General features: G+C 37.3%; 1 protein-coding gene across 1 annotated transcript in view; it reads right to left on the reverse strand.

Annotated features, from left to right (window-relative positions):
* Positions 1–7,108: 7,108 nt before the first annotated feature.
* The window catches only part of phf14 (PHD finger protein 14), a 151,995-nt gene continuing 132,295 nt past the window's right edge, over positions 7,109–26,808 (reverse strand). The window contains exon 18 of the mRNA XM_036145607.1: positions 7,109–8,188. Within this exon, the coding sequence (XP_036001500.1) occupies positions 8,115–8,188 (74 nt within the window). The 3' untranslated portion in view covers positions 7,109–8,114. The remainder of the gene's footprint in view (positions 8,189–26,808) is intronic.

The raw sequence follows: 26,808 nt of genomic DNA on the forward strand, positions 1-26,808 counted from the left end.
GGGCCCTGGAGAAGAAGGGTGACAAAATTAGAATGTCAACATGTGTGCAATATCTATTTTATCCTTAGTGTTGTATGTGTAAGTGTGTAAGTGAAATGTTTGGTTTGTACTCACCTTGTCCTTGTGTCCAGGTCCGTCCCCTAAAAGAGGCCGGGGCTGAAACGACTGCCTTAAGAAGGTTCCGGACTGGACCAAGGCAGGGAAATGTATAGGGGAGCCAAGTTTAGCTTTTTATATGGTTATGAGGTTTCTATTTATCTTTGGTGTTTGGTTTAGGATTTTATGTAGATAGCTTGGGGTTTTACATGGTTTATGGTTGTTGTTATGGTTCATAGAGGGTTTTAGATAGTTTTAGGATGTCATCTTTAAATGTACACCCCTGGGAGAGTTTTATGGTTTTAACCAGTTAGTCAGACAGTATTTAAAGGCGCCTGTTTCATCATTTACTGTGCTGCATAGTACTTTGTGGGGAGAACAAGATGATTATAATGGTGGAATCTTAGAAGAATTGATTGAGGAAATAGAAATGGTAGTGTTAAATAATGGTGTAGGCACTAGGGTAGATTTGATAAGAGGTAAAGAATCAGCCATTGATCTGACACTGGTATCACAATCTTTGGCAGATAGTTGTAGCTGGAAAGTATATAAAAATAACACTATAGGAAGTGATCATTACCCAATTTTTGTTGAAGTAGAAATGGATATAGAAGAAGAGCAGGTAGAAAGTCAAGGGAAATGGAGATTTGGGGATACAAATTGGGAAAATTATAAAAGAATAAGTGAAGGGGGTATGGTAAAGATAGATATAAATAAACCAATAAATGATTTAAATTTAGAAATTAGTAATAGTATTGTTCATGCAGCAAAAAAAGTCATTCCTAGAAGTAAAGGGGTTAAAAAGAAGAAGATAGTTCCTTGGTGGACTCTAGAGTGTTCAATGGCAATTAAATCAAGAAACAAGGCCTATAAAAATCTGAAAAAATATATTTGCTTCCAAAATCTAATTAATTATAAGAGAAAACAAGCAGAAGTCAGGAAAATCATAAGAAATGCTAAGAGAGATTATTGGAGAAAATATTGCGAGTCATTGGGGAAAAATACGGCATTAGACAGGGTATGGAATACCATTAAAAAAATGTCAGGTAAATCAAAAGAGTACTTCTTTCCAGTAATAAAAGATAATGGTAACACTATAATAGATAATAAGAATAAAGCTGAATTGTTAGCAAGAGCATTTACTAAGATACATAGTATGGAGAATCTTAGTAATACTGAAAAAAAAGGACGGGAAACGACATTAAAAAATCACAGTGAGCTGCTGTGTAATGATGAAGATGATGAGAATATTATGAATATGAAATTCTCTTTAATGGAATTAAATAGAGCATTAAAAAATTCTAATAAATCAACACCTGGGGAGGATCAAGTTAATTATATTATGTTGAATAATCTTAGTGAAAAAAGTAAGAAGATATTACTAGAAATGTATAATAAGATATGGGAGGAAGGAATTTTACCGGATAAATGGAAAGAAGCTATAATTATTCCCATTTGTAAACCTGGCAAAGATCCACATTTAGCTGAGAGTTACAGGCCGATAGCATTAACATCATGTATTGGTAAGGTGATGGAAAAGATGGTAAATAACAGATTAATATATTTTCTGGAATCCAAGGAGAAGATTAAACCATATCAGTTTGGGTTTAGGAAAGGAAGAAGTACAATAGATCCTATACTATATTTAGAACATGAAATTAGGAGGGCACAGGTGAATAAAGAGGTCTTAATAGCAATCTTTTTGGATATAGAAAAAGCATATGATATGTTGTGGAAAGAAGGATTATTGATTAAAATAAAACAAATAGGTTTAAGGGGTAAAATTTATAGATGGATAAAAAATTTTTTAACTGGAAGAAATATAAAAGTTAAAATAGGTAGTGAAGTAAGTTCAAAACATCAAATTGAAAACGGTACTCCTCAAGGAAGTATAATAAGTCCTATGTTATTTGTTATAATGATTGATGATATTTTTTAGTAAAATAGATAAATATTTTGGAGTATCATTATTTGCAGATGATGGCCTTATCTGGAAAAGGGGGAGAAATCTAACATTTATAAATAAGAAAATGCAAGAGGCAATACATAATGTAGAAGATTGGGCTTTAGAATGGGGTTTTAGAATTTCAATATCTAAATCTAAGTTCATTACTTTTACTAATAGGAAAATAAATACAAATGTAAATCTTAAATTATATGAGAATGATGTAGAAAGCATAGATCAGATTAAATATTTAGGAATTTGGTTTGACAAAAAACTTACGTGGAAGATGCATATAAAAAAATAATTGAGAAAAGTAAAAAAATCCTAAATATAATGAGATGTTTAAGAGGTAAAGATTGGGGAGCTGATAGGAAGGTATTAAAAACAATATATATAGGACTAATTAGATCAGTAATTGATTACGGATGTATTGTATATAATTCAGCTTCTAATAGTTTACTAAAAGAAATAGATAGAATACAATATCAGGCTTTAAGAACTTGTTGTGGAGCAATGAAAACAACCCCAGTATCAGCTTTACAAGTTGAAATGGGGGAGATGCCACTAGAACTTAGAAGAAAACAACTAGCCATAAATTATTGGGCAAATGTAAAAGGGCATAAGGAAAACTTTCCTCCAAATGTTATGTTACAACCATGTCAGGAAAAAATAAAAAAAAAGAGAATCAATAGTTTTGGATGGATTATAAATAATGAGATAAGTGAGTTAGGAATAAATCTTTATTTAATTAGTCCTGTGATGTGTATTCCAAATACTCCACCTTGGGTAAATGGAAAACCTGAAGTTGATTTAAACTTATTGGAAAAAGGCAGACAAATAGAAAAAAAAGAGGTGGAAAAGTATATAAATAAAGAATATGCTGAATATTTACAAGTATTTACAGATGCTTCTAAAATGTTAAATGATAAAATTGGAATAGCATTTATAATTCCGGACTTAAACATTATGAAAAATAAAAGAATAACAGATAGAATGACAGTTTATACAGGTGAGCTAGTGGCTATATTAATGGCTCTAGAGTGGTGTGAGGAAACAAGGAAGAAGGAAATATTGATTTGTTCAGATTCAGGCAGTGCATTAATAAGTATCTTAGAACAAAACTCAGAAACGAGACAAGATATCATATTGAATATTAACCAATCAATTTTTAAAATTAAAAAATATGGATCTAGGGTTAAGTTAATTTGGATTCCTGCTCATATTGGGATAGTAGGAAATGAATTGGCGGATCAATTTGCTAAGAGTGCAGCAAAAAGGGATAATGTTGAGGTAAATATCAAAATAAGTAGAAATGAGGTCAAGAATATTAGTAAAATATATTTTAAAAAGAAATGGCAGGAATTATGGGATAGAGAAGAAAAGGCAAGATTTTACTATAACATTCAAAGAAAAGTAGGGGAATGTAGGGAAGGTAATAGGAATAGAAAAGAAGAGGATATTATATCCAGATTAAGGTTTGGGCATACGGGGCTAAATAGTACTTTGAAAATAATTAATAAACATAGTACAGGGTTGTGTAATTATTGTGGAGAGTCAGAAACAGTGCAGCATATTTTTCTAGATTGTGATAAGTATAATCGGGAAAGAGAGATATTAGTCAGAGAGTTAAAAAGAAATAAAGTAATTTTAGATATTAAAAATCTGCTGCAAAGGTCCTCTGAAGATGTGATATTTAATAGCATTTTTAGTTATCTTAGGAAATCAGGTTTTATGGGAAGATTATAGTGATAGGACATCTAATCTATACTCCAGTCTGGAAGGTGGCGGTAATGCAAAAACGCCAAAAAAACCTAAAAGAAGAAGAAGAAGAATTTACTGTGCTGCTGCTGGAGAAGACACATTGCTCCCTCGACTGCCTTTGCACTTTGTAAATAGGTATGAGAAAAACAAATAATTAAAAATTGTGGACCACGACATCTCTGCCTCTGCATCAATCCTTCCACACCCCACGTACTCCAACCGCTTAAGGCCAGCCACGTGACAGGCTGTAAGGAGGCTGCAGAGAAGCTGCAACCTCATTGGACCAGCAGAGGACTACCATGCCAATCTGACTGCTGATGAGACCCACCTGCAGCAGTATAAAAGACTCCAGCACTCATTCCTTCTTTGGGGACAGCTAGTAGGAAGTGGCTTTTGTTAAGCTGTTCCCCCACCTTTGGTGTTTGTGATTGTTTTGGCCTCATTTTGAATTAGTTGTGCTTCCTAGTTTGGTTAAACATGTAGTAATTTAATTTACCTTACGCACTGTTAAGATTATGTGACCTTTATTTTGTGTTAAACTGGGTTGTATTGTTTTGTGTTTGTTAAAACCCATTCTTTTTGTAATAAATCACCTTTTATTATACTACTTTTCTCTGGACACTTTTATGTTACCTCCCCTGGACCCCTAGACCTTTGGGGTCGTAACAAGGGGCTTTTAATGACAAACAAGCCAAGTCAAATGTCCTGTTATAATTTATTGACATTTATATGACTGTATAAGATCTGTGGATGCTTTTAAAAACCAGTTGCCAACCATTCCAGCAAGCTTTTAAGTTGTGATTTTATTGTACTTATTTATGCTTCTTTTATTCTATGTATAAGAGAAATGTGAGTTGTCATACAGCACATTGTGACTTTGTGTCTGTAAAAAGTGCTTTATGAATAAACTTCACCTACTTACCAATGTTATTACTATGATGTTTATAGTATTTTTGACACTTATTTTTCACTCCATTCATCATCACATAACTCTCGCCGATACCAGTTCAGTATTATACAGTATGTCTTGTTAACTGAGTTGTTTAAAAAAATTAAAAGCAAATATAATACAATGTGAATAATGGGAGTTTGTGTCTCAGTGATGTTACATTTGTAGAAAAGTTTCAAACACTTATAAGCAAGAACTTAAATTAACTTACATAATTAAAACATATGAATATTCTTGGAATAGTAGGAAAAATCTAAAAAATATGTATAAATGGAAAAATAGGAAGTTATGAGAACACCACTGACTCAGCCTGAAAATTTGAACAAGCCACTTTACAGTTCCTCTTTCCTGGGTATTTACATTTCCTCTGACCTCTCCTGGACTGTGAATACCTCCAACCTTGTGAAGAAGGCCCAAAAATGGCTCTTCTTTCTCACTAAACTGAAACAGACTGGACTTTCTACTCAGCTGCTAATAAACTTACATAGAGCTACAATCGAAAACATTCCGAGTCTTAGAGATACAGTGTTGCACGGCACTAGAGAGGAAGGATTCAGCAGGTGTTGAGGTCAGTACAGGTGTTTGTGGGATACCACTTACAAGATTTAGACATGGCTCATGCTGCATGAGTCCAGAAAAGGGCTAGATGTATGGCAACGGGATCCCCCCCGGACAACGCTTTTGTCTCTCTTCAATCAGGTAAACAAATTTTGTGTGATTTAAATCAAATCAAAAATGAAGACTTAAAGAAGCGCTGTCGCCCCCTTGCTGACAGTCAATAAACCACCAGAGTCATAGTTTGGTGTTTGTTTAATTTTTAGTTTTTGAACTTCTCCTTTAATATCTGTCACTCCTCTGTCATCAAACAGCAATCAGTTCAGTTCACTTCTCAGCCACCAGTCACTACCCAATCAGTTTGCCTGTCACCAGTCATTAACCAATCAGTTCGTTCCACTTTCAGTCACCACCCCTCCTTAGATCAGTTCTCACCTGTTACCCGTAATTAGTGTTTAACTCCGGTCACCTGTCTAGCCTTCTACTTATACCTGCCTCAGTCTACTCTTTGGTGCCAGATCATTACAAACCTCCGGTGAGTCATATCTAACGTTTTTCTGTCTACCTGCCTGCCCGTGATCCGATCCATTGTCTGCCTTCTGTTTTTCTGAGTTTGCCTTGCCCCTGTCGGATGTGGATTGCCTGCCAGTTAAAGGACCTGTTTCTAAGCTCTGACTCTGCTCCCGGATTCTGCTCTGGACACTTCTGGTTTGACTTCGGACTGCTTTTGACTTCGGACTCTGATTACCCTTTTGCCATTCTGTCTGTAATCCCGGTTCCGATCATTGCCTGCCTTATTAATAAACTGTTTAAAAACGTTCTCTGCTTGCCTGGCTGAATTCTGGGTCTTCTGTCTCTGATCATAACACCCAGCCCATTTGATATTTTGTTACATGTTTACAAACATACTACTGGTTCCACATGTTCTTGATCTGATGAGAATTATCAACACTGTCTCTCACCTTCTAATGTCTATTTGCACACGTGTCACAAGAAATGTTGGTTTGGACATCCATGCAAATTGCAAAGTTCCGTAACTTTAAGATTTAAATTTATTGCACAGTATTTTACAGTGTGCATGAGCGGTCCATTTGTACATATTAATATTCACTCAATATACCAGTAGTTACACTGACCACACAGAGGGACTGTATGTTAACACTACACTGATTAGAACAGACTTCAGTACAGTTCTTTTGCAGAAGTATCAGGTAAATTAATTCGCTTAATTCTTACTATTCACTGTGACTGTACCAGTAGGTATTTTTTTAATGAAAGGCTTATCAGGTAATAATCTATATTTGCTTTTGCATACACTACTGTAGTCTCTCACTAACACTATCATACTCTTATTGTGTTCTGACTTCAACATGTTCAGGACTTTTAAACTGCATCAAACAGTGATAGATAGCCATCAGAACTCAGACAAGCTCTGAACCATTAGATCATAATTAACATAAAGTAATTGCTGAAAACCACAACCCAAAAGAAAAAGACAAAACCCAAACACCTAGAGATCATGACAGATTCCCCAAATTGTGTCTGTTTTTTTGACACAGCTTAGCGCCTTCAGGTCTGAGTTAATGGTTCTCAACCAAAGCAAAGGGGGACTAACTCCTCCACATCAGGGGGCGAGTGTCTGCCTTGTGGCTTTCACACAAGCACAGATCAACCTTGTATTCCAGTGTGGAGTTTCATACACCACAGTACAGAAGAGCCAGAGCTTTTCTTAAGCTGAGCCCATGTTGTCAGCTGCAGCCGGTCACTGCAATAAAGTGAAAACACAGGTGAGAAAACAAAGATTGAGAGTTTCATATATTTATTGTGCATTGGTATTGGTGATATATAAGAAAACAATTCTCCCCATCAAATTCATTGGCACTTTAAAGGTGGCGTCTGAAATTACTGAATGTCTTACAGGTCTTCAGTTGGACAGTGGCTCTGGTCAAACTGAAGAATACATCTGGGTAACAGTCAACAAAATAAAGCCATTATTTTTGATTCACTTTGCATTAGTTCAAAGACACTGTAAGAGCAGCTGATCTGAAATTACTGACCCCTGCTTATGGGAAACATTCAGCCGCACAACTCTGCTGACAAATTAAATGTGCGATGATTGACAAGAAGCTGAGACATGTCTGCACCTCAGACCAGAAGCAGGTCAAAATGCTGCATTGTTTTATTTTTAATAGTTTATATCAAAGTTTTAAAAAACTGTGTACACAAGCAATATTCCACATTAGTGTTACAGGTGAGAAAAGAGGCCCATACTTGAAGAGGAAGAAAAAGCAATATAAGCGGGGGGAAAAAGTAAAACAAAAAAATCATCTAGTCAAATGTCAAATAAATGCATTTCAAGAAACTTCTGCCATGCTGTGCTAAAGCTTCATTCTGTAAACAGAACACTGAGGACACACTGCGTGAACACACTTTCTGACCATTAAAATATGAAAATAGAGTGTGTGGCAAGAGTCAGAAATGCTGCAGGTTAGCTGGTTTGTCAGACATAATGCAACTCGGCTGTTTGTAGTCCTCTGACTCACTTCCTTCAGAGTATCTTCAAGAGAGAACTTAAGCCTTGCCCATCTGTTCAGCTTCATCAATAAAAAGTACAAACTCCACCTATGAAACTAAAAAAAATATGCATTTATGTTTTTCTATGATACTAAATGTTCTGAAGCAGAAGCTAACTGAAATGGCTGAGTAAAAACTTTGAGAGGCTAGTAGAAAGTTTATATGTGCTATAGTCTGAACAGAAAAGGCAAAAACTGGAGGTGGAGGCTTGGATCTGTGTCCTCTGGCTTGGGTTCAGTTTAGACTGTCCTGCACGGCTGTTTCCTGTTTAACAGCATCATCTTCCTGTGGCCGCTCTTCTTCCTCCTGCAAAGACATCACAACACCGATTCAGTCATTCTAAGACACAGTTCTGTGGCATTAACCCAACAATTTATATGATTTAGAGTCATATTTAAAAAAAATAATGTTATGTTCTAATGAGGCTGGCTTTTCAGATTAACAGTACCGTTTGAAAATAACAACCACACTTTTTCATTAAGCCCACGTTTCTGTATAAAAAATTTTTGTTGGTCTGATGCAATATGCTAATTCTAAATGTCATGTTTTCATTGGCTGTAAGTGGAAAATTAATATATATACAGAAACCAAGGCCTGGAACTATCAGTCTGTATCATGTGTTTCACTTATTGAATTGAACTACTGAAATAAACTTTAAATAATTTTCTAACTTATTGAATATGACTACATAAAAACTTTTAAGACATGCACAATGGAGAATATTTAAAAAATTGTCACATTGTAAAACAAATTAGGGTAACTTACACTCAGATTTATTGTATTTCTGCAGCAAAGCAAAGGTTTGCTCATTAGCAGTACCTTAGTTCATGTTACCCTGAATTCACTTAGTATCCTAGCTGCCACTTTTCCAACACAGTGTGGTTCCAGCTAGGTTGATTTTCCATATTATTTAATCTTTCAGGCTGCAGATACCAGTGCATAACACAATAGTCACTCAAGAAAAACCCCAAACAAACAGTGTTAGTTAAATCTCTGAAAAATATTTTCTGCGAGAAAAAACAAAAGTTTTAAAACCCTACCAGGAAAAATCCAGTCTGTAATTCATCACAGTAATGAATGACTGTTACAAAAATTCTAGTTTAAAAAAAACAGCACTGTTACTCTGATGTGAAGTCTGTCCTTTTCTCTTTACATCTGTCATCAGAATACTGCATATTGGTGACCTATACAGCAGTTTAGTTTCAGTTTAGTTTATCTATGCAGCGCCGAATGAGAACAAACAGTGCCGTAAAGCACTGGACTTTGTAAAGTGCCTTGAGATGACATTTGTTGTGAATTGGCGCTATATAAAAAAAAATTAATTGATTTTGAACTTAAATTCAATTCAATTCAAGAAAGAGCGTAGAGCCACAGTGGAAAGTTGCCTGCATTGCCAATGGTTTTGCAGCAATCCCCCCTATGAGCATGCATGAAGCGACAGTGTGGAGGAAAACTCCCCTTTAACAGGGAGGAAAACCTCCAACAGAACCAGGCTCAGTATGAACGGTCATCTGCCTCAGCTGACTGGGGGTTAGAGGACATGATAATCTTTCAGAAAACTGTTTTATGCAACTAGAGTGAGTTACTGGTGTATAAATTTTAAAAATGTTTAAATAATGTGATAATGTACCTTTAATAATGACCACTACAGGAGATTCTTCCAGCTCTCAGCCACCACCATTTATGACTCTTAAAGAAACTAATTTTGGCTTGGGATTAATATTTTTTTAATTGCACTGAACTTAAATCTTTAATTTTGAGAAATATAAATATCTTCAACTCTGCAAATATTTGTCTTTCCCACAACTTAAGTCCTACAAAGTCACTTCATGTTATAGCTATATACATATGTGATTCATGAAAGAAGTTAGAACTTGAGTTATGTAGGTACTCAACTCACCCATTATCATGTTTTTTGTAAGTGGCTGCACATTATTTGGCACGTTCTCCTGACAACAATCGTTTTGTTATATTTCTTGTAATAATCCAATAAAACAATATGGCCATGCATGTTCATAGTATATACTCCCTATATGGTTATCTATCACTCAGTGAATTGTCCATTTGGCAAAAGGCTTCTGGTGTGTCAGAGAAATACATTTTACAATAAACTTATTTTTAAAAGTGTAAAAAGGACCAAAATATAATTTATTTACGTCAGTATTATTTAGTGATTAGTTTGCAAGTAAATTACCTCACAATGATGTGCCTGGTTAGAGTAGCCAGATGACACTGTAATTGTAAATGTGAGTTTTAAATGCAACAAAGAATAATGTGAAATGGAGAGAGCAGGAGCCAGCTGATTTAGAAAAGCAGCCAAAGTGAAAGTGACAGAGCTGCAGTGGTGATTAAACAGCTCTGACAGATACAATTACCCCCCCTCCAGAGGTTAATAGACACATCTACACACCAGAATGTGTGATCACCAGGATAGGATCTGCAGCCCACGTCGCCCTATAAATCGCCCCCAGCAAGACGAGAGCAGACAATAGTTGGGGGCTAATTTTCTGTCAGTCAAGGAGGGCCTGACTCCCATGAGTATCTTTTTTCTACTAACACATTAAGACTCTTTTCTGAAATTCCATGTTTTATTAAATTATTCTAGCAAAACTGTGAATAAAAACAGTATAAAACTGCTTTCAATTAATATTACATGAACCATAATGGTCTTTATACTGTGTATCATCCATGTCCTCATTGATCTAAAGAAAATCTTATGTAGGAGAAGTTGTCATTTAACCTAACGGCCGATTATGAATAAGATTTCCACTAAAAGACTAAATAAAGGTAGATTCTTAATAATGTAGAAAAAAGGCTTCTCTCAAATACTAATTCTTCATCTACCTTAGCTTGGGATTTTTAAGGTTAAAGGGGTCAGTTTGTATTTTTCTATAATGAGATTCTGTGAAGTTACTGCTGGCTATAGATTGACTGTAGAGCTACACTGGTTATGGAAACCAGCTGTATGGATCTGCTTGTATGTCCCCAAGCTTTCCAGGGCTTGTAGTTGTAGGAGAATCTTCCAGTTGGACTCATGATCAGCTGGATCCACATGAGGCAGATTAATACAGCCGGCAGGTCCAACCGAGGTGAAGCGCTTGGAGAACAACAAACTTAACAACAGTCTTTTTAAAGCACTCTTCAGACTGTAAATATGTAATAACAGAGCAGACAGGGAAAATTACCGTTTTCAGTTTTAGCCGTTTATATGGGGTTAGTTTCCTGCCAAAACGTTGTGCACAACAAAATGTGTTGCACACAAATAAAACTTATTTTGCACACAAAAAGATATGTTTCACCCAAAAAAAACTTGTTTTGCAAACTGTTTCCAAACGTTGCACTCAAAATATAATTTATAAGTTTTCCCTGAGTACAAAATGGTCTCTGCTCGCACAAAACAGCCTCTGCTCGAATACAAAACAATTCCACACACTCTGCGGCAAATTTCTGCCTAAAGTCACGTGATGCATTAAGAGTTGTTGTTCAGACTTCCCGACAGCAGGGGGCGCACCCGAAAAAAACTGAAACGCGTGATATCACAGCTAACAGCATCAACTCCCCACAGGTGAGTTTCAAAACGTTCCCGGTGAAAAAGTAATAGCTAACTATGCAGACAGATCATGTAAGATTTCAGTTGAAGGCACTGTTTAGTTTTATCTCTGATTTAAAAATGCTGTGTAACGGACGTTTGAAAAATAACATATTTAAACCATGATTTGATCTTTAACTCTCCATTCAGAATTAAATGTCTTTGGAGAGACGTGTGGTGTGCAGGAACTAACATATACAACAATGTGCTGCACTCACGAGAGGACAACAGTTTGCTTGACCTGTCAAACATGTTAGATAACTTCTGTTGTCACTATTTATTTGTCCCAAGACTACAAGCAAGTTTTCACACCATCAGCAGTGGCTGGGATAACCATTCACTCAGAACTGAAGGGAATCTAACACTCAGTCAGTTATGGGAGATGAGAAGCATCCAGCATGCTGTGGTAGAATCAGAAATCACAGAGGTAAGATGGATTTTTTTGTGCTTGCTATTATAAAGTTTTTCACATTGTCTATATTTCAAACCAGAAAGGAATTTATCTGCCTCCAAATCCGAGACCATGGTCTTGAACCGGAAAAGGGTAGAGTGCCTTCTCCGGGTTGGGGAGGATGTCCTGCCCCTAGTGGAGGAGTTCAAGTATCTTGGGGTCTTGTTCACGAATGAGGGGAAGATGGAGCGGGAGATCGACAGGCGGATTGGTGCAGCGTCTGCTGTGAAGCGGGCGCTGTACCGATCCGTTGTGGTGAAGAGAGAGCTGAGCCAAAAGGCGAAGCTCTCGATTTACCGGTCGATCTACGTTCCTACCCTCATCTATGGTCACGAGCTTTGGGTCGTGACCGAAAGAACGAGATCCCGGATACAAGCGGCTGAAATGAGTTTTCTCCGTAGTGTGTCTGGGCTCTCCCTTAGAGATAGGGTGAGGAGCTCAGTCATCCGGGGAGGACTCAGAGTAGAGCCGCTGCTCCTCCACGTCGAGAGGAGCCAGTTGAGGTGGCTCGGGCATCTGGTCAGGATGCCTCCTGGACGCCTCCCTGGAGAGGTGTTCCGGGCACGTCCCACCGGGAGGAGACCCAGGGGAAGACCCAGGACACGCTGGAGGGACTATGTCTCCCGGCTGGCCTGGGAACGCCTTGGGATTCCTCCTGAGGAGCTGGCCCAAGTGGCTGGGGAGAGGGACGTCTGGGCCTCCCTACTGAAGCTGCTACCCCCGCGACCCGACCCCGGATAAGTGGAAGAAGACGGACGGACGGACGGACGGACGGAATTTATCTGACCACTCCAATACAACAAAACATGGAGTAATTCAGAGAGGTGGCGTTGAAACTAGTTTCTTTGAAATGTGTTTATTATGGTTTTTCAAAATAATTAATGGATTTTGGAGTCTTTTTTTTTCCAAACCTTAGCTTCATGAATTAAATTATATTCAGTAAGTTGTAGCAACAGTATCTTGGCCTCTTTTTTATTCTCTATATATCTCTTTCTTTCTTGCAGGGACTCTGCCTGCCTCATATTGACTGGGACGACAGTGGACTGCTTGATAACCCACACTGTGGGGTCACTATTCCTGAAACTGGCGATGTGTTGAGCCCCGAACAACTGGTAGCACTGAGGGCAGCCATAGATGCACTGGGACATTCTGAATCACATGGCTCAGATATATATGTTGCTACTGTCCAGTATGTCCAACACGTTACAAATTTAATCTTATTGTGATTACCATTGTTGCAAAAAGGTTTTCAAGTTGTAAAATCCTGCCAGGAAAATGTAACTAACTTAGTGTATTCACTGAATAAAAATGTAGAACTGCTTGGATTGTGATAAATGTGTATGGTACTATATAAACCTTTTAAAAATGATGAGGTTTTTGAAAAAAGGGGCACATGGGGCTGTTAGTAAAACTCAGGATGCAGAACATTGTGGGACAATTAAACAGTCCTTTATTTTCCATATTGCATAATAAACATACCCTTTGATAAAGTCTCTATTTCCAATTCTTACCAGTATTAATCAAAGTGAATACACGTTTTCCACAAGGATTGCTTTTATTGAAATTAAGACTGAAAGAACTCCATTAATTCTCCAGGTTTTTCCCAGTAAACAATCGATATATTACCATAAAACGGGCTATATTAAAAAAGCTGGCTGATGAAATGGATGAAGCCAAAAACAGGACTATGAAAAACAATTTTTGCATGTAAGACTGTCAGGAAATTTATAACAATGTCAAACCTGGCCTTTTTTTTTAACCTTTGTGTTCAGCCTAAACGGCTCCACTAAAAGCTTTGAACGACGTGCTGCAACGGATACCGATCAAAGTAGTTAATACTGGGAACTAAAATGGTTACATATTAAGATTATTTTTAATATCAACTCAAATAACTCAAAGCAGAATTAGCCAATGAAATCATGCAGACCATATAGATGAGTTGCCCAATTTATCACAAATATATATAATCATTCCAACATCTATTATCACAATATTGATATCGCAAAGGACTGCCTGCAATGAATTTTACTAACACATCCCAAGTATGATGAATTTTCACTTTGCATGATAAACAGATGTTCCGCCTGTTAGCCAGAGTGCCGATCACTTGTTACCCATTGTATTCCAGTATTGGCCCGACCTGTCCAGTTTTGGCTGCTGGCCCACAGCAATATTTGACTTAAAGCTATAGTTAGGCGCCCGCCCATGCATTGAAAATGCATGGCGGAGCCTACTACTAGTGGAAACTGATGTAATTCAAGTGTGTTTTTACGGTTATAACAAACGTTATCTATAAAACTATAAGGGTTTTATACATTGATGGGATATTGATTTATGTGTTTTTCGGTCCGCTCAGTATGACCAAAATAAAGCTGAAGCTTTTGAAAATTAGTGCCGGATGTCCGCCAGCATAAATGGTATTAGCTTCCCGGATAACTTGCAGCATAACTACGGTTCGTTTCAAACATAATGTTTTGTTTTGCTCCACCATCGTTTGACAGTGCTATGAGCATTATTACTGCATTAACATGGAGTATTAATGTTGAATTAATGGTGTTTTTGTATAACTTTAGGATTAACCTATTTTAGCGACCGATCGCTACAGTGACCCCTAGCTTCCCGGAGGTATAATTGCATTAATAAATCAAGCGTTCGAAAGTTTACTGATTTTACTGAGAAAATCATTCTTTAAAATGTTTTGTTATCAAATAATGTTTTGTTTAACTCAGGATTTGCATATTGAATGGGTTGAAACACATACCAAATGTTGTTCTGAATTAGTTAAGCTAATTTAACCTCATTTCATGTTCTTTAAGATGAACTTTGGTCCTCTAACTTAGATCTGCAGTGAACCGGGATTCACTGAATTATTCTGATGATGATGATGATCAACCACTTTTATTTTGTCTTTTGTTTCTTTTGTGTGTACATAGTTACTTAGCTTCTTTTTATCTTCTAGTTTCACTTGCCTAGTAGAGAGGATTTGTTGATTGAAATATAGTGTTAATTCAGACAAACAACATTATATAGTTATGTTCTCTGGATCTTCATTTTTATTCTGTTAAGACATTCTTGAACTTGAAGAGAAGTTGTCACTAATTTATTCTTTATTTATGTGTGCACAGTTTGCTGTTAAGAGAATGCCAGTGCTTGAATCATTCCTGTCAACTATTGTCCCAAAATCAGCATACAATGTTACCTACAATATTAGGTATTGTCTGATATTCACCAGACAATACCTAACAGACAGAAAGTTATTTATTAAACATTAAATAACTTTACACAGTGTGCAATAGCACAACAAGAGCCCTTCCTTCTTTCTCCTAAAATTAAACTGGATGTATGTGGCTGCTTCTAGGGGTTGTAAGGCCATGTCTAGAAACAGTAAATTAGGGTTATAGTAAATGGTAAATCTCCACTTATTAAAAGAACCTTGCTGTTGCTTCTGAAATAGTGTTGATATGTGGTCGCCCTCAAGAAAAATGTGCCATTTCTTCCTGAACTCTGGGTACTTTGTGGTGCTGATTCAAGGGGCTGATATAAATCTGCGCAGGGGATGACGCTTCATGAACTCCCCCATAGTATACACTTGTGCCATCTACCAAATCTCTCAGACAAGTCTGCCAATTTTCCAATTACCTATGGTGCCATTCATTATCAGAGGGCCAGTCAGTTCTTAAATGGGAAACAAGAGGAGAGGAGGGGTAAGCCATGCTAACTACCTCATAAACCCAGAGAAGTGCCTCCCGTGCCTCCTTCTGTACTGATTTAGTGTGTGTCCCTGGGGGAAAAGTGACGGAGGTTTGGCTGGCCCCTGAGGGCCTTCGCTGGATTTCTCATGTGCTCTTTATCCTTGCCATTTCAACCCTTTAGCCACCTATCATTCCTGCCTGTGCCTGAGGAAAGGCAGGCGAGTGTCAGCGGTGCACTGCTTCACTGGTGCTGGTATTATCCTGCTGTCCTCCTGCCTGGCTACAGACCCCCCCCGGCCAGGAATGAAGAGGCGCACAGTCCTAATCTTTGTGTCTCTTTGAATCTCAGCAAAGCGGCAGACTGAAGGAGAAACCACATCTGAAAATTGCATCCAGATAAAGCCCACTGTTTACCTATCTATACTTATGGTTAGGCTTTCATAGCAGCTCTGCAGAAATTGCCTCTGCAACATGCATATCTGAATGGTGCAAGAGATAGAGCAGATGAGCAATTAGATTTTAAATGCACCCATCTCCAGCAAGGATGAAAAGGACTGCGTGTAGGAGTATACATGCTGTTCGAAGGCACATAATATACAGCAAATCTTTACTCTGGAAGTGTTATTACAGCATATGAATACAGCCACACTTTATTACCACAGACTCGGCACGTGAAGTTTCATGAACTCTGCACTTTTCGTGCTAACTATGAACTATGGTGATTGATTTAATTATAAAAAGTCAAACCTTTTGTACCTTTTTTCTGAAGATTTCATTTCTGAAGATTTCATATTATAGCACATTTTAATTGACTGTAGATCTGTATCCAGTTTGGACCAGTTGATTCTTCTAGAATAGGACAGATTATGAGTAACATTCTGCTGGTAGATCCCAGCATTTCACTGCAGAAGAAAATGACTAAAACCACATAACATCCACTGAAATGAACAGAACTGTACCCAATTTGGGTCAAGCGTAACAACTGGCCTCCACATTTGATCTCATAGAGCTCATGATGAATGTTGCAAGGTGCCACAGTGTACCATGTTTTATTTAGTTACATAAGAACAAACTGTATTTGACAATCACGGTTTATAAAGTATAAAAAGCACACTTTCTACTGCTATTTATTTTTATCTGTATGTAGATTTATGACAATATTATTTTACCTTAGTATACTTACTATTTTTATTCTTATTAAGGCAAATGAAAAACTCTAAAGACTCACTTGCTTATATTTATGTGAGTCTTTAAACAGAAGTGGTAGTTAAAATAAGGCTTCTCACAACTTGGTCTTCACGTTTTTTTTCTTTACAATTTACTCTTTCTTTTTTTTTTTTTAAACGACCTGTGTAACCTTTCTAATCAAGGAGACTGTCATCACATCAGTGGGGGATAACAAATACAGTGATTTTAAAGAGACCAGCCATAATTACTGGTCTAAAGCTTGTCATTCATATTAAGTTTGAGCCTGTAGCACACAGTGCAGCCACAGCTGCTCATCCAGGGAAAGAGCTGAGTTGAAGCAGCAACGTTCTACCTCCTCCTGTTCTGTGAACTGCTACGGCAGAGCTAAGGCACTGAGGTTTGCATCAGTAGCTCATAGTACAGAGATATGCTTTCCGGGAAGAGGCGCGAGAGACGCTTCCTCTCTGAAGAGCCTGCAGCTGCTGATGGGCTGTGACATTGTGGGATATCTCCATCCCTCTGAGGAGATAAAGGAGAGGAGAGGAGCAGAGAGAGGAGGAGGGCAGGTTTGTTGTTTTTTCAGATTCCTATAGGCTGCCAGAGCCTTTGGCACCAACACATACATATATGATAATGAAATGCCACATCTTTCATTGGAGGTAGACATTTTAAAGGGCATGAGCAGAGAGTTGTCCCTGGGCTCTAGGTGGCATCAAAGACCAGGAAAGCCTCAACCCGTGACGGTTGCTCCAGCACTGCTAACTGAAGCAGCCCAGAGCACACACAGCCCTGCAAATCTTCAGAAACATGGATTAAAATTCAACGGTAAAGGAATCACAATATATAACACAGAGTGTACCTCGGTAAGCCTCCCTGGCTTTATCATGCACGTACAGTCCTCAAAAGAATTAGCAGTTAATTAGAGCGACTTGCTTTCTTATCGTGCATTCTGCTTTCATTGTGTTTATTTGTGTCTGTGTCTTACGCAGCAAAATGTGCATGCAGAAAATGCTGTGCTGTGTGGAACTCTCTAACCTACCTTTAATGGCTAACAGTTTGAGTGATCTGCACCAAAACCCAAAACTAAACAGGAGGCTGAACTCTGAAGTACTGCTGATGTTCAGCGTTAATCCTAGTTTTAGCACGTTTTAAGAACAAACGGATCTTTAAAATGTTTATTTAGAATCTGTTAACTATGGATAAAAAAGTACTAATGTGTAGGATAATAATTATACTACTGTTTGTGCTATTCCAGTTAAATATTTACTAATGTTAAATAACGTTTGAAACAACTTCTAGAAAAGACAAACTCAAAATATTTAGGGAATATAGATAAAAGATCATAATTACACATTTTCATGTTTGTTATGATGTAAAACAAATGATTTTAAAATATGTTATTAAGATCTAAATAGTATTTTAATGAGCACTTGCAGAGCTGTACAATTAATATTAATTTTCAACATTCATTAAATTCCTATTTGAAAGCATTTAAAATATAAATTATAGAATTATTTTCATATTATATATAGTAATCATAACATCCTTAGCGTTGGTAGCAAATATTGAATTTATTGTCTTTATTTGCTAGAAGTCTCCCAACAAGCTTCATTCCTTCAGACAAAAGTTGTTTTAATTAAACCAAGAACTTTGTTACAGGAAGCTTCCAAAAGATAAGGCTAGGGTGAGTATTCTGGAGGAAATTTTTCATTTATTTAAATATACATTTTAACAAAAAAATAAAAATTACTGAGACCGTTCTCAATAATCAATGTAAAAACCTTTTATATTAGATCAATCAGACCTTTTCTATACATGCTGAACAGATTGAATTTTTTTTTCCTCAGGTATTTTGACATCTTTAGTAATGAGCATCAAATTGAGGTTGAATGGTTCCCTCGCCATCACCCTAACCTTAAGTTCCCTCTACAGCTTCTCTATCAGAATCAAGTCAGGTTAAGCAAACAGGATTTCATACAGGTTCTTTAAACATATTTTCTGGGCAATAAAATAGTGGAGTAATTCATGGTGCAGTCACTATCCAGGTAATATAAAACATTATCACAGAAAGAGTTAAATGACCTATCTGGAGAGTTAATGAATGCTTTATCAGGTAATAGTTTAGCATGTCATCGTTTATTGGCATTTTATACCAAAACAGTCACAGAACAGAAAGAACTGGACTCAAGTTCTCTGTCATTCATTCATGTATTTGTTTTTTTCTTCTTCATTTTTCCAGAGTTTATGAAATATCCATGAACTTTTACTAGGGCTGCAATGATTAGTCGACATTATGGACAATTTTGATAATGAAAATTTGTCTCGCAAAATTTCCTGCGTTGACATGTCTTTTAAGAATATAAAAATATTGCTGTGGTCTCAAAGTTTCACTTTCAGTGGTAGTTTAAATCACATGCAGTTTACTAAGGCTGCAGCAAAGGGAAGTATAGTGCCAGTTCTTTGGCAAGCAAAGAGCACCTCTATCGCTGCGTTTCACCCGGCTATAGACGAGTGGGTGATCAACCTCCTCAACCCTGGAGTAGGAGGCCTCTGGGGCATTTCAATCAGATGATATCTAACCGTTAATATTGGGTTTATTTCAGTGTTCATTCATCACTAAGATTAATGGTTGAGATTAAAGTGAAGCTACATGATAGGATAGTTTTATTTAACATTAATGTCTGACTAGAGTGTTGGACTTTATTTGGAAATGAATAATTAGCTCATTTTTAATATTGATGCTGGGAATATTGTTTAGTTAAAGAGAACAAGACTGACTGGAAACAAGTTAATATGCTCCCTCTTTTTTATTCAAGGCTATAATTTAATCTTTTTAAACATTAAGCAATGTTAAAGGCTTGAAGGTCAAAAGATTGTTTTAAAAACATTTTTATGGTAAAAAGTTACTTTGATAGGAATATTAAAAATAAGTCAGTTAAATTTAAAATTCATATTTTATGGAAGATAATTTCTCAGTTTCAACCACATAAGATCTTAGGGTGTGAGCAGGCCTAACTATTGCATCAGCAGGGGTTTCCTTAGATATGAAACCTTTTGACCAATCTGTCTGATTTGATTGAATTTGACTTTGTAAAGTGTCTTAAGATGACCTGTGTTTTGAATTGGTGCTGTATATATAAAATTTGTTTGATTTGAAAGTACTAAAAAAACAAATCTGAGATAGGGACATCACCGGAAAGAGAAACTGTCCATATCTCTGCAAAAGAAATACTGTAAAAACACTCTACATTCAAATATATTTAACGGAACATATCAAATGACACAGAAAATTCATGTAAGTGAAAAGACTTTCTCAAAATGTGCTTAATTTTTCTGTTTAGACGCAGGTAAAAAGCACTTCATCACATGTAAAAATGCACGTGCAACAGCAGCTTAAGGGCAGTCATTTGAAGATGAAACAGTCAACAGGATTCTACAAACAGTTTTCATAGTTTTATTAGCAGACTGTGGAAAGTGCAAGACTCACCTCAGTGCAAGAGAGGATGATTTATGTCTTCTCTGACTTATTTCTAAAGGCAACAGGATTGGTTTCCATGTATGTCCAGTTTTCAAGAGAAAGTCTATTTTTTCTAGACCAAGTACTGGTATTTTCCAGCCTGACTCTTTATATTGGTTACCACTTCTGAAATGTAACTAAAATCTGTATTTTTTTTCCCACAAAAAGCAACAAACCCTACAGTGAAAATGCAGAAAGATGTTTCCTTGGCAACCAGTTGGAGGTGTAAATCTGCCTTTCAATGGTTTTATGAAGCGGATAGCTGCACAAACTCTGATTTTCTACAATTGTTGGTTTTCTCTTTTGACATCAAAAAATGCTTACAGGTATGGACTACTGACCAAGATACAGCAATTTTATGTTTTACATTTTTTTTTAGCAATACCCAGTTGTGCACTTTCTGTTTTTCTCTTCTAACCATCTTAAAATATACATAATAATTACTCAACTTAACAATGCATGCACATTTTTCCGTGTTTCTGTTGTTTGTAGTTTCTCTGTGTAACAAAGATCTTGTTGCCATTCAAGGGATGACACCGTTTTTATGGGTCATAAACAGCCGCTTCATGAGTCTGTTCAGGCAGTGCATTACTCGCTACATTTACCTACCTCTGTCCCCAGCCCCATTCCGAACCTTTGCTCCTCAACCCCCACAAAGCAGTCACTAGAGAGAACATTTAAAGTTGATGACTGCTCATATTTGCAATTCCAGTTATATTTATTACAAAGGGCACTTTTTATTGTCCCCCTTACCCCGCAAGACACAAATCTCCATTTCAGTGAGGCATGACTGATACTTAAATGGTCTTACCAGGTGATGGCTAATTTAATCAGAGGTGGAATGCAAAAGCAAGATTTCTTTAATCACCTTGTCAGAGAACTACAAATACCCCTGAAAGGAATGTACGGGTGGAAAGAGGAGGGCTTCTCTATTTCTAGTCTGAAGCCTTTTAATTACAGCAAAAAAACATGTAGCTCTAATAGTCCTGCTACTGAACTAAAGATGTCTGTCTGTTTTAGTTTTGTGTCTAAAAAGATCTGATAACATTCTATTCTGAACAAATTCACTCTGCGGTCAGGCTGTTTGTAGATCAGTGTCCGGACTTTGCTAAAGAAAAGACACCACATGCCTAACAGGATCAAAATAAAAGTGCCTGATAGAATATTCAGGTTTGGCATGTTAGGAAATGTAGCATGGACAGAGGCACCTTGCATTCATTCAGTTGGCCATGAACGTAAGTATTTTAGAGTAAAATTTCAGATCATCTGTCCAACAAAAATGTTTGTTTATTGGGTAATACAACATGACAAAAGGGTCCCAAGGCAACATAGAGAGAAAGGTTTGAGTCAAGGTGTTGCAAAGGCCTTATTCTAGATGGTAATGCCCTGTAAATGTGGTTCTCCACTTCAACCTCCAGCATCTGGACTCCCCAGGGTTCTACACCAGGATACTGTTTGTAGATCTCATCTCTGCCTTCAACATCATCATCCAAAATGGCTCCGGACTGCTGGAAAGTTAACAACTCAATGCAATTAATTGAGTTTCCATAGAACAAACTATTTATTTTAATCGTCAAAACAAACTGAACTTGACGTCTTTTATAATAACATTGGAATCTATCTACATGAATGGATTGAACTGACTTTATATTTCTGCACAAAGATTGGATCTGCTTCTTTGGTTAAGTACCTCAAAGCAACTTTTGTTTTAAATAAACATTTTAGAACTGAACTGAACAAGTTCAGTGGATGTGAGTGAAGCTAGGCTTCCATCGGTCCATGAATGTGGACTCACATTCATGGATGTGAGTGAAGCTAGGGGGAGGGACATCAATCTGGCGAGAGTCAGGTTAGATAATTATCATTAACTGCCAGAACCTTAAAGCTTTAGTGGACGGTTTTTTCAGAAATCCATCCTACCTGCTTTCTTGCAACTTTCTTGCAATTTTCAAGGTATACTGTGAGAGGAACAGAGCAACAATCAATGACTAACACTAGAGCTAACCACTAAGCCGACTGGACACATAAACACTAGAAGTTAATAATTATAAGCACCAGCAGAAAAAAAAAAACTGTGGTTCTGAAACTGTAACCTTTTAACACCCTGGTACAGGTAATCCGTCCAGGCCTGGTACCACTGTTTTCATCTTCAAATAAGTTAGTTACTTTGGAAAACAATGTAAGGGATGGGTTAATGCTGGTCAAACACTTGAACAATGGACCTTAACTGAAAATAGACTATTGAATCTAATAGTGATGAGAAAGTGAAACTGATGCCTGAGAAGCTTATGTAATAATTTGCTAAACTTTCTCAATTTGTTATGGTTGGATGCTGACTGCTAACCTGACACCGCCAGATAGATTTGCTTCGCATATCCATCTGGAAACCTTCCGTTGAAGTAATTTTGGGAAGGGGCGAAAATACTGGTTAGCTGATTGGCTTATGTTGGTGATAGACAAGCCAAATAAACCAATCAGATCAACGAAGCATTTGACGTACTCGTCAACATGCCTCGTCGTCGCTCTGTTGACGAAAACACAACCACAAGCCAAGCTACTCTTGCTGCTGCAGGTAAAGGCTCGTTTGCTCAGCAAAGAAATACTCTGTAATTCCGATAAAACTTGCTCGATAGCCACGCTAACGCTAGTTTCATCGGCTGAAGCCGCCATGTTCTTTGCGTCACACCTCAACCCGCCTCAAAGCCAACGCTGATTGGACGTTCGTTTGGTGAACGGCTCCAAATTTTCTTTAACGGAGAGTAGCCAGACTGATCTGCGAGTGAAACCTTGAAAGCTCGCGAGATCAGGATGGTCTCACGAGGCTAGCTGACTGCTCCCCCAAACCACATAGCCTAACTTAATATGGGTAACCTATGTCAGTGCAGAGATGTTGCTTGCTCGGCTGCGCTATTTTAGAAGCCTTTGTCTCCAGTTTCAGAATTAGAGTAACATTCAAAGCAAATTTGCAAATACACTCAAATACAAAATTATTCATGGTAGATTTAGGTGGAAAGTCACATTTCAATGAGAAAAGCATTCTGATTGGAAGTAGTATTAGTATTTCGGAGCGGTCCAGCTAGAGTCCTGACTAGCATCTGTAGGGAGATGAAGATTAGGGTGATGTTAAGGACAGCTTTTAAACTCAAAGACTTGGAGCTCATCACTGAAGATACATTGTGAAAATATCAGTGGAGACACACAATACAGGTTGCAATGCCAGTAATATTAATTATAACTAATAATAGTAATAATTTTTTTGCATTGATTAACGGTCTAATTTTTTTTAGATGCCATTTGCATCAAGCATGCAGCTGTTACAAAGCTGCAGAGCTGTTTCAGTTACAGCTGTGGCATCCATTCAAAGGAGCACTTCTACATGTCGTTCCTCCAAGCTACTGCTAGAGTTTTGAATCTCTGCTTCTCACAACTAACTCAATACATGTTTACAACATAGTAATGGTTGCACGGGTTCTGATCTGATCAAGAATCATTCAACTGTTTCTCAGATGCTGTTGTCCATTTGCACAATTTCTAGCTTCTCTGGGAGTGTTAGTTTCTACAATCATGCATATTGCAGTTTTCTTACATCGTACTGTAAAGCGGCTTATATTTTAACTTGAACTTTGCATTTTTACCTGAACATGCCAAATTATTAGTTAACAATTGCACAGTATATTTATCCCCTTTTGATAAGTTCTTTCTCTTCTGCTGCATAGCTTAACTTTAAAATTTGTTTCTGTTTTTTTTGTTTTCATTTTATTTACTTGAATGTAAGTCTGGCGGATCCTGTCTTTGCCATTGTCACACAAATTATTTCTATTCTAGTTTATAAAATGTAAATACAAGTTATTTTGTTGGTTTCTTGGTTGAATGATAATAACTGTAAGAATAAATCAGTCAAAGATTTCAATATTTTTGGGCTTAACTATATTTAGCAACAATAAACTGCTTTGCACATCTGCCCCAGAGAGTAAAAAGTTCAACACATGAGCACAGAATATATTTTGTGGGGTTGAATCTGCTGGTATATCTGAGAAGAGCCTTGCTGATCAGTGCTTTGCATTCAGACCAGTCATAAGTTCTCTTCAAATAAAGAAAAAGAAACAGCGACAATAAACTGTCCTTCTGTGCGTGCTTCCGTGTGCTTTTGAATGTGTCTGTGTATGTGAAACTAAGTATAAATCCCCATCTAAAATTAATGTTCACTGTTCGGGCCTAAAGTTTCACATGTTGGAACTTTACCTGCTGCAGATTGTCCTTTTTAAATAAGATAGTTTTCATTATAGCTATAAAAAGTCTAATACATATGGTAGGAAACAAATTTACCATGTACATTTTTATTAGGTAGTTACATATCTACTGGATGAACTGGCCAGACATCATGCCTGAGTTTTAGAATCTACAGTTATATTCAATAAATTTGAATATTATCAAAAAGTTAATTTGTTTCAGTAACCCAATTAACTAAGGGAAACATTATAAAGATTTCTTACTCATAGACTGACATTTTAAATGCATTATTTCTGTTAATAACAATGATTTTTGGCTAAAACTTGAAATGTAAGATTAGAGTATTATATCCAAGCAATAAAATAAATAAATTTTAATACAGAAATAAAGGCTCAATGAAAGCTATGTTTAATACTTGCTTGAAGGTTGTTATTTTCAAATGGTACTTTTAATCTGACAAACCAGCCTCACTGGAACCCATATTCTAATTTGAACTTTAACAAAACCAAAGCAAGTTTCAATCGGGTTCTTTTTTTGTGTGCACATCTTTGGGTTGCATGAACTTGCTCAAGACAACCTAAAATGTAAAGAACGTAATAAAACGTTCAGCTGTGGTGGGTTCATAAAAATGCTAAAGAGAAGATCATGATGAATATTTATAGAGGGAAAGAGTTGTTCCTGGTTGCAGAAGGCCATTGGAATAAAACAGGCTTTCAACCCACACAGCAGGAGTCGGGGACTTGTAGAGCTGTTACCCTAACGAAGGCTGTGCTGGCTGTTTCTCAGAGTCAGCTCAACGGTTTATAGTCAGAAAATACCGGGGAGTCTGACAAGTGGCCTTATGTACGTTCTCTGCTAAAAGGGTTATTAGAACAGAGCTAGGTTCAGAGAAATGGGCCACTTAAGCCACTGGGGATCCCAACAGCAATCACACACTTCAGTTTATTTCACAAATTAGGTCCTGAGAGGGGCATGAGCGTCTGTAGCGCCTAGTTAAAGTGATGGAGGTGACTCCCAGCCATTGATTTTTCTCTTTGCCTCCGGCATCCCGCAAGGCCACCTCTGTGCTCCCTCTGGGCTAAGTCTAGTTGGCCCTGCTTGCCTTTAAATCACATTAAACTGTAGTTACACTTTAGCTCTGTCTGCAAGACAAGCATCAATAATGCAGTTATCAAACTGTAATCCCCTCGTACATTTCAGCAAGCTTCAGCTGCTCGACTTTTTAAATGTACCCTTCCCCAAGGCATTAGGATTAAACTTGAACACGTAGGAGAAAATAGAGGACAAGAAATTCATATCAGCGATTTATCTTCATTTCATAAGTGCACCAATGATACAGATTAAACCAATGAGACCGCTAATGAAAAACGGCTCATATGGAAAATAAAAACAGGTTAAAGGTTAGATTGCTCCTCTCCAAGACAAATACTTACAGGATGAAGAGCTGACAGAAAATTCTTTTCTTGTTCCCCCCTCTCTGAAGACCATAGCAGCTGATGAGTAATGATGCCTATTTTTCTTTCAATTTACTCCATATAGTAAAGGCAGCCGACTGTGACACTTCATTACGGTAATTAGGCTAATTTAATTACAGTCTTTCACAGGTCAGGCAGGAAGCCACTGATTGATGGCACAGCCTGTGAATGCAGAATGCTTTACAGAAAAACCTTGCTTGAACACCTCAGTTACAGCACACTGGGCTCATGAATGCTGCAGCCAATGTCAGCAAACATGAGTGGTAGCTGAGAAGAAGTGTTCAGAGACATAAACAGAGCTGAATACTCTGAGGTCAGAATCCAACTTCAAATATATATCGTTAACTGAGTAGGAGTTGGCCTGTGGCTGCGGTGGCAGTCAAGCAAATGAAACTTTTATGGACATTCATTTCAACAGTTGCAAACCATTTGATAACAACAAGTCTGAGAGCAGCTTGAGTGGTGCATCCCACACAAGTTCACAGTTGAGCACTTTAAGCACTGTCTGAGCAACTTTAAGAGCTTTTGGCATTTCAAACCTTTTATCAGAATCTCCTCTCTTGATTCACCGTGAAGCCCAGCATGCCAGGCACTGCTGCAAGGGTATAAATAAAGCCTTAAACAAGAACCCCTTGGCACGGCATCAAGCCTGAATTAAAGGCTATCTGTATATTACGGCCAGGCTGTCACTTTATTGCTGAAATCAATTTAGCAAGGCCCTGGAGCAGGAGGGATATGGCCTTGGTCAGAGTGAGGTTTATCTAAACAGAGCAGGCTGAGAGAAAA

The sequence above is a fragment of the Fundulus heteroclitus genome, chromosome 13 (genome assembly GCF_011125445.2).
Source record: "Fundulus heteroclitus isolate FHET01 chromosome 13, MU-UCD_Fhet_4.1, whole genome shotgun sequence".
Classification (NCBI taxonomy): domain Eukaryota; kingdom Metazoa; phylum Chordata; class Actinopteri; order Cyprinodontiformes; family Fundulidae; genus Fundulus; species Fundulus heteroclitus.